The following is an 8,683-nucleotide window of genomic DNA, read 5'->3' as shown; positions in this document are numbered from 1 at the left end:
AGGCTCAGGAAATCTATGGAAGCCTTTGCGCTTTACTTGCATACCCCGTGTCCAAAGGTGAGGGCGTTAAGCTAGCTGGACTAAAAGTTTACTAACCAGCTAGCCAAAGTATAACACACCCCCTCCATCTTCCTTCACTCCACAGTCCCCATCCAACATCACACACCACTCGACTTTTTATTTCTCACATCTCTCTCTCTCTCCCAGCGAGATTTTTTCACATCTCTCTCTCTCTCTCTGCAAGAAAACAACAATTTTTTTATGCCAGAATTTTACCAAGCAGTAGTATGAGACTAAGCACATTACAGTGACAAAGACTTCAAATTCTGAACTTATCAGGTATTTTCACTGCTCCTACTTCAATTCATACAAGTACAATGCATCTCAGCAATTTATTAACGTTTAGTTAATTAATTTAAGTAGCAAATTATTCAGAGGATGCAGACACAAACTGACAGTCTGTATTAATTGGGGACCATACCACTAAAATATACAACTACTTATTTTACATGGTTACAAAACAATCAATTAAATTATTCAATTTAAATCAACATTAATCCATGATTAGATTGTTTCCTTCATTAATAATGATTGATTGACTATTTTACTGGTCCCTATTGTCTCTACAAACTAAACCAGGCATTACAATGTGAAGCATATGACGCCAATTAGTCTGTGTGTGTGTATATATTGTGTTTGTGTGTATTGACGGTGGCATTGTAATTATTGTTAGTTGAGAATGGGAGCTAGTGATGTTGGAGAGGAAGTAGGGGGACATGATGAGAAGATTTTCGTCACGGTCCGGTTGAGGCCGTTGAACCGCAAGGAGATTGCGAGAAATGATGTGTCTGATTGGGATTGTGTTAATGGTGATACTGTTATTTACAAGAATGCTAATGTCTCGATGCCTGATCGGTCTATGTATCCGTCTGCTTATACGTTTGGTAAGGTTTTACGGGTATGATGAGTAGTTTTGTTTGATTTGTGTGTGATGTATGGTGTATGTTAGAATTGTCATGTAGAATTTTACTTGATTGTGTGGTTCAGACATTTTCGTTTGAAGTAAAATGCTGATTTATTTGCTAAAGGGTTAATTGAAGTGAAATTGAGTTATTTGTGGGGATTATTTAATGAAATTTCAGTTGGTGCTCGGATCGTGAATGACAAGCGGTATTTAGGTTTTTCCCATGTGGTTTAGAATCTGATACAGTTTTGTTATGGTAATTCTTTTAACTTGATGAAGTTCTATGGTTCAAGTGTAAATGTTCTGAAATGACATGATGTGAGGTGCATGACTTCGTTTTTGATACGTGACATAGGTCATGAGTCATGTATCCTGTATATTATAACAAACTAACAACCATCATTGTAGTTGTAAATTGTGATTTGTCAGGGTTTATAACAGTGTTCTCTAAGATCTTTCTCACAATTTTTTCTCTTCGTGCCGGTAATTATTGTGTTGGGATCTAGATAAGGTATTTGGCGGAGATTGCTCCACGAGGCAGGTGTATAAGGAAGGAGCCAAGGAAGTTGCTCTATCAGTTCTGACTGGTATCAATTGTGAGTATAAAATCTCTCTATTAGGAAATATTGTATCCTTTCTTTCATTCATATTTTGTTAAGTTTGTTTCAAATATATAATTAATTTATTTTTCCATAATGATGCGTGCTCCAGCCAGCGTTTTTGCATATGGACAAACTAGTAGCGGAAAAACATTTACCATGACCGGCATCACGGAGTATACTATATCTGATATATATGACTATATACAGAAGGTAATTTAAGTCAAGTGCATCTTTTCCAAGACACAGTTTTAGGTCTGCATGGTGCATCCAGTCTCTCGGTTAATGTGTTGGACATATATGGTTGTGTTTCTTGTAGCACACAGAAAGAGAATTTCATTTGAAGTTTTCTGCAATGGAGATTTATAATGAATCGGTTAGAGACCTCCTCAGCACTGATAACACTCCCCTCAGACTTCTAGATGATCCAGAGGTGTGAACTTTTTCCTTCTTAATACACCTATAGATTTATTGTCGTAGCATGACAATTGCTTGTTTTGGTAGAGAGGTACCATTGTTGAGAAACTCACCGAGGAAACATTGAGAGATTGGGATCACATAATGGAGCTACTTTCTATATGTGAAGGCAAGTTTTATCGAAAATTCTTCTGATAGGGGACTATTGAATGAGATCTGATATTATCTGCTGCACTTTTGCAGCTCAGAGACAGATTGGAGAAACCTCTCTTAACGAAACAAGCTCCAGATCACATCAAATCATTAGAATGGTACAACTGTTGTTCATGAGCCTTGAATTTTTTTTAAATTGGTATTTGGTTGTAGAGCCAATTGGGAATGTTATTTCAATTATTTTATTCTTTTTGGGAATTTTACAGACTGTGGAGAGTTGTACTCGTGAGCTTTTAAGCAAGGATAACTCGAGCACCCTCGTGGCCTCTGTGGTATGCTATATCATGTTTCTAATATTTTTGATGAAATTTTGTACGCAATATGTTAAATAAAATTGGAGCAAAGTTTATGTTTGTTTAGTGATATTGATGAAAAATAGTATCGTTTTATTTTAGAATTTTGTTGATCTTGCTGGAAGTGAGCGTGCATCTCAGTCATTATCAGCTGGTACAAGGTTAAAGGAAGGCTGCCACATTAATCGCAGTTTACTTACCCTTGGGACTGTAATCCGCAAACTAAGGTTCTCTCTATCCATTTTTCCCTTCCAATTACATAAAGGGAAATGCTATTTCCAGAGCTGTTTTTTTTTATTTCCGGAGCAATAATATGGTGAAAAGGCAAAACTGCCCCTGGAACACATAAACAGCCCTTGGAAATAAATCAATGCGAGGGTAATTCGGTCTTTTCACATTTTTAAGCACTGGAAACAAAAATTAAGCTCTGGAAATAACATTAGTTCACTAAATTAATGATTCTATTGATGTTAGAGAATAATGTATATTCTGGTATTGTATTGAAGATATTAAATTATTCTTTATCATCATCTTCAAAGACTTCCACATATAACATAGTCGGAAAGGTACAATTGTTGCCATTTGACGTCAAGCTTCATGTAGGTACATAAGTATTATTTTAACAAGCATTAAAATGCTAATGAGATTATGACATGACAGGCTGGCTATTTTACTGTGGTTCCTCTATCATTCTCGCACACACACTGACAGGCACACACATTACCCATAAACTACAGTGCAACATGTTAAAACTTTACGTGTAGTAATTGTGGTATCAGAATATTGACTCACTTTTAAATGGTTGCAGCAAAGGAAGAAATGGTCACATTCCTTTTAGAGATTCAAAGCTAACCCGTATACTGCAATCATCTTTGGGAGGCAATGCTAGAACTGCCATCATTTGTACAATGAGCCCTGCACGAAGTCATGTTGAGCAGTCAAGAAACACACTCTTGTTTGCAAGTTGTGCCAAAGAAGTATCAACTAATGCCCAAGTTAATGTAATAATATCAGATAAGGCCTTGGTAAAGCATTTGCAGAGAGAATTAACTAGATTGGAGAGTGAGTTAAGCACAGGATCTACTTATGTTGCATCCAAGTTTTCTGCACTTCTTCGGGAGAAAGAAATGCAAATTGACAAGGTATTTAGGGTTCTGATATGATATTGTTGGTCCAGATATATTCTTTTAAAGACTAAATTTTTCAGCAAAACAAAAAGTTTGCTGTCAATTATACTGCTTATGCGTTTTTATTCCACATTTAAAACATATTTTGGATCTTGACAAATATGAGCCATATGGAAATATGAATATATTAATATATCGTTAGGAATTTAGTACATATCTCAGTAAACATCTGGAACCAGTGGGGACCGCCATAGATGAGTCTTAACTGTAATAAAGTTGTGAATTTAGGTCCGATGTGTTTGGGTGAATTTCATGATCCGAAGAGCTTGATCGCGGTTTCCACAATATAAATTTGACAGATGTACTTGAATAGTTTTCATAAGTAGATAAGTGCTGCTGAAGATATCAGTATTCCCTTCTCTATCACAGGATTCTTTCCCCAATAGCACAATTGAATTTAGCCTGCATATATCCGTTTCCTTTCAGTTCTCTTCCTTTAGCAGTAAGAATCTACTGTCCTGAAGATAATTGACCATTTGACCCCCATGAAAAGGCAAGTCATAGTTTGGATCAAGTTGAAACTCAAATATCTCTTCTTAGCTATATGACTATATCCCTACATCTTTACAAGCGAAAGTGAGACTGCTTCAATACTTTCCAGATATTTTTAGAGATAAATTTTGTTTCTTTAAAGTAGATTGAAGTTGATAACAATTTGGAGTTTGACATAGGATACTATGATTAAGTATTTAAATTATGAAATTGTTGTCACAATCACTGTCAATGTCTTTGCAGCAGTTGATTCACGATCCAACTCTATATATATATCTCCCTTTTCCTCGAAGCCTCCCTCCCTCGAGCAAACATATACGATAATTATTACAGAAAAAGGAAAAAATATTGGTTCTGCATTAAGCGAGGTAGTCCTACTGTGAATTTCGCTGAAAAGAGTTGGCTTCTGAACGCAGATTACCACCATTGCATTACTCGAAACAAAAGAGTCCATTTGTGTGCACAGTTTTCTTTGAATTCACATCATCAATATGTTCTCTTTGTGCAATTTTTAAGTTTGTTTTAATTGATTAATTTTAGAAAATATTCTCTGCTCATATTAATAGTCTATTGTCACATGCTATCTACTGTATGGTCCATAAATATAGCTTATGAATCAGATATATCTGTGATCTTGAATGTGCTTACTAAGCTTGCTATTAACCTGTAATTCTCTATGGTGTAGCTGGAAAGAGAGGTAAAGGATCTGACTCTGCAACGGGATTCTGCTAAATCTCAAATTCAGGAAATGCTAAGATGTATTGGAAACGAGGGGCATCTATCGACAAGGGTACACATTGTGCTCTCTTATATGGGGCTAACTGAATTTCTCTTCTATCTTTATCTTTTTACGGTGTTAAGTTCTAATTACATTTTCCAACTTTTCCAGGTAGTTCAAAATCACTACCCCCACTTGCGAGTTCAGGAATCACCAGATGCTGGATACCCTGTACATAATAATTTCTTAACGGCAGTTCCTAACTCTATGGACGTTGCTGCGAGAACTTTAAGCACATCTCCCTTTTCTGATGGACAAAGTATAAGTACAATAAAGCATAACTATGTAAATGTCCCTGGCACTTCTGAAGAGTTGCACCTAGATCCATGTCGTAGACTGTTGACCAGTACTTCACAGCTCACTGAAAGTGATTTAAGCCAAGATGTGGGGGATTATGATGGTAAGAGTAATTGTTCATCTGAAGATATATGCAAGGAAGTTCGGTGCATCGAAACAGAAGATTTCAGTAATAATAATTATTTGGAATCTATTCATCTATCTAAGTCCCATGACATTGGAATATTAGCTACTAGTACTTCAAAAAATGGTGAGACTGCAAATGAGGAATGGGTTCCAGCCGAGTCAAAGGCAGATGAGGTATTAGTTTCTTTGCCGTCAAAAGAAGAAATAGAAATTGAACCCTCTTTAAAGTTGAACAGAGAAGCTCCTACAGTTTCATGGAGTGAAGGTTTCCAAGTGGCATCACCATATATAGAGGATAATGAATCAAAATGCATCTATGACAATCCTTCACCTGAGAGACGATCTCCATCTTATGACGTAGTCAAGGAGTTTTCCAAATCCAGGAGCTTGAGTTCAACGAGCAGGAGCTGTGAGTCTGGTACTTCGGCAACCTTATCTTCTCCGAGGCTGCAAGAGGCGGTACACCTTTGCGACAATCCACCAACCGGCTCTGACGGATACTACACTCAAAGTCCTCATGGTTCTCAGACCAAAGTTTCTAGACTGAGCTATGCTTCTGATGTTGAGAGCTCATCTAGCAATGGTTCGCAGTGCTCTAACAACAGTGATTTTGACATTGGGATTGACACACAAGAGAAGGAAAAAGTAACTGCCGAGATTATTACCAATGGCAATGCATGCATTGCAAAAATGGAATTTATGTCCGAGCTTCAAAATGAGCACCAAGGTTTTGACACTCCAGTAAGTCCTATCTTAATTTTAGTTTCCAAATAAAGTCCTAGGCTCTTCTACTGGCCAGGGTAGTTTATCTGTTTATCCACGCGAAGTGCAGAGTCTTTGTTAATAGTCTATATCTTACCATCTATATTTGTCATAAAGACTGCATACTAAACGAAAATTTGAGTATGCTGAAGGCTGACTTGTTTCCTGATTTACTAGATAAGTAGAAAGGTATTTTCCTGCATGGGTGACTTGCTCTTAGGGGAAATGCATACGACTATTTTGTGCATCATTCACTGATATTGGAATCTGCACATCTCACTTGAATTTGTAGCAGAACATCAGTTATGCAAGCATGTTTAATATCTCATATTTCTGTGGGTTTGTGTAGACATCTGTGCTATATATATATATATATGTATAAGAGTGTGATGTGTGTATACTGTATACAGACAGACATAAATATATGGCTGGACGTACTACCATATTTGTTACTTTTTTTGGTTATAATAATTGGACTATTGTTTGAGGAACCATAGTTGCTTTAGTTGAGTAAGTATGCTAAAAACATGTTGGCAGAAATTGTAAAAGAATAAATATAACAAGGAATCAACTCTGAAAATGAAAATTTTGTACTTATGTTTATACTTCTAAAAATGATACCAAACATTTTATACTTCTGTTTTTATAATAAGCAAGTCTTTTTTCTAATTTTGTTTTTGCTGTAATTTTTCTTAGGCAAATGAGACAAAAGCAATGTCCAGTGAGTATTTGAAGAGTGTTAAAGATGTTGGCTTAGATCCAATGGAATTTGATCTCAGAAGTCCTTCGCGTTGGCCATCAGAGTTTAATAGACTCCAAAGAGAAATAATTGAATTATGGCATACCTGCAATGTTTCATTAGTGCACAGAACACATTTCTTTTTGCTATTCAATGGTGACCCAACTGACTCCATATACATGGAGGTTGAACTTCGGAGGTTGTCATTTCTTAAGGAGACATTTTCTCAGGGTAATCAAACAGTGGAAGACGGAAGGACTCTTACACCTGCTTCTAGGTAAGATGAGTTTCTTTTTTTGGTTTTGTTAAGTCGGAGAATATCAGGAAAATACTCTTTATTTTCATGTTATCTCTGTGCAGATTGTAGATATCTTATCGTAATTAAATCACTATATATTCTTTCTGTAAAACCATGGTAGAAAAGTTCAATAGTCATGCATGATACTTGTTTGGAATTAATAGCACTGTTATGGTTGTAAGTTGCAAATTGAGATGTGTTTTTACAATGGTTTCTAAAATAGAATAGCAGCTGTTACTTGTGTACTCTGATTCAAAAGTTCTCTAATACGCCATCTATATGTTACTTATCTTACATATACTTGCAGTTCCACTGATTTCTGAAAGTAAATATATTAAATTTATGTCCATCGCTCTTGTGTTTCTTTCTGTAATAGTCATAAGGCTCTCCGTCATGAGAGGCACATGCTCAGCATCCAGATGCACAAGCAACTCCCGCTAATAGAGAGAAAGAGTCTATACCTGAAATGGAACATTCCTTTGAATGGCAAACACAGGAGAATTCAGTTGGCCAATCGCATATGGACAGATTCTGGAGATTTGGACCACATTGCAGAGAGTGCCTTTGTTGTAGCTAAACTAATTGGGCTTACGGAGTTGGGAAAGGCTTCCAAGGAGATGTTTGGTCTTAAGTTTGCTCCCTGGAGCTCCAGGAGATCGTATAGTGTTAAGCGCAGCCTGATCTCGATATTGTAAGATTGCTGTAACTGGTCAAGGGGGAAATCATGTTAGCAATATGGTACTTGGCCGATCCATTTACATAGATAGTTATAGTATATGTATAATTGTTACCTTGAACTTTCTAGTATGATTGTAGTGAAGCTAATATATTGCTCAGGGGTCCTATAAATGTCAGTCCCCTCCTGTTGTGGAGGCTTTTAATAATCTTGAAATGTCATATAACAGGAACTAACAAACAAGCCTCAAGTACTTGTATCTCATTTCTTTTCGTTATCAGTATTGCATTTTTCACTTTCAGTAGTGATGCATTACAAAATTTAATTTGGAGATCCCTGCTTAAATAATCTTTTGTATCAGTTCACTTTCATTCTCTATAAACTGATGCTTGATCTATACAATTTCCGTAAAAAGATGTCGAAGGCTTTTAATTCTACCAAAAATCTTCAATGACAGCTTCATGGAAGAAATTGTTGATAAATACTTATTTCCATAGACAAAAAAGGTCTCTTCTTGTACGCCCTACAATTTAAAAAATACTCGAAATAGGTCTGCATTGTCTGGAGAAAACACTATTAACTTGTTTATCACAATTCACAAATGTAAAGTTTCAACATAACAGGATTGTATGGAGCCGGGGGTTTCCTTGAAAGACACGATGATTGATTCTTAAGTCAACTAGAAGTGGGGAAAAGAAGTGATAGCAAATCCACATAAACATCACTAACAAGAATATAATCATTAGATTGAATTGGATCAACTGGATGATATGACTATCTTCTAATGTTTTCATAATCCATGTAAATACGTGTTCCTTTTTCTTCTTATAATCATTAACGAC

At 36.1% G+C, this 8,683-nt stretch overlaps 1 protein-coding gene across 1 annotated transcript; it reads left to right on the top strand.

The window, feature by feature from the left end:
• On the top strand, nt 1-8,136 carry LOC141717790 (kinesin-like protein KIN-7F). Its single transcript, XM_074519987.1, has 14 exons — nt 1-339; nt 734-944; nt 1,471-1,560; nt 1,676-1,776; nt 1,883-1,996; nt 2,068-2,149; nt 2,224-2,291; nt 2,400-2,465; nt 2,589-2,713; nt 3,295-3,628; nt 4,851-4,955; nt 5,055-6,107; nt 6,825-7,144; nt 7,542-8,136. Exons 2-14 carry the CDS (start codon nt 740-742, stop codon nt 7,858-7,860), a joined length of 2,982 nt encoding a protein of 993 aa, XP_074376088.1. The 5' UTR covers nt 1-339; nt 734-739; the 3' UTR covers nt 7,861-8,136.
• The last annotated feature ends 547 nt before the right edge of the window (nt 8,137-8,683 follow it).

Source organism: Apium graveolens, chromosome 4 (assembly GCF_009905375.1).
Source record: "Apium graveolens cultivar Ventura chromosome 4, ASM990537v1, whole genome shotgun sequence".
Taxonomy (NCBI): domain Eukaryota; kingdom Viridiplantae; phylum Streptophyta; class Magnoliopsida; order Apiales; family Apiaceae; genus Apium; species Apium graveolens.
The sequence above is the reverse complement of the archived record's forward strand: the minus strand, read 5'-3'. Positions and strand labels throughout refer to the sequence as shown.

Bases quoted from the DNA above. Each gene is read 5' to 3' on its own strand.
- LOC141717790 (XM_074519987.1), top strand. From the start codon at position 740: ATGGGAGCTAGTGATGTTGGAGAGGAAGTAGGGGGACATGATGAGAAG. The intron at 945-1,470 runs GTAAGGTTTTAC...GTTGGGATCTAG, and splicing joins TCCGTCTGCTTATACGTTTG to ATAAGGTATTTGGCGGAGAT. The intron at 2,150-2,223 runs GCAAGTTTTATC...GCACTTTTGCAG, and splicing joins GCTACTTTCTATATGTGAAG to CTCAGAGACAGATTGGAGAA.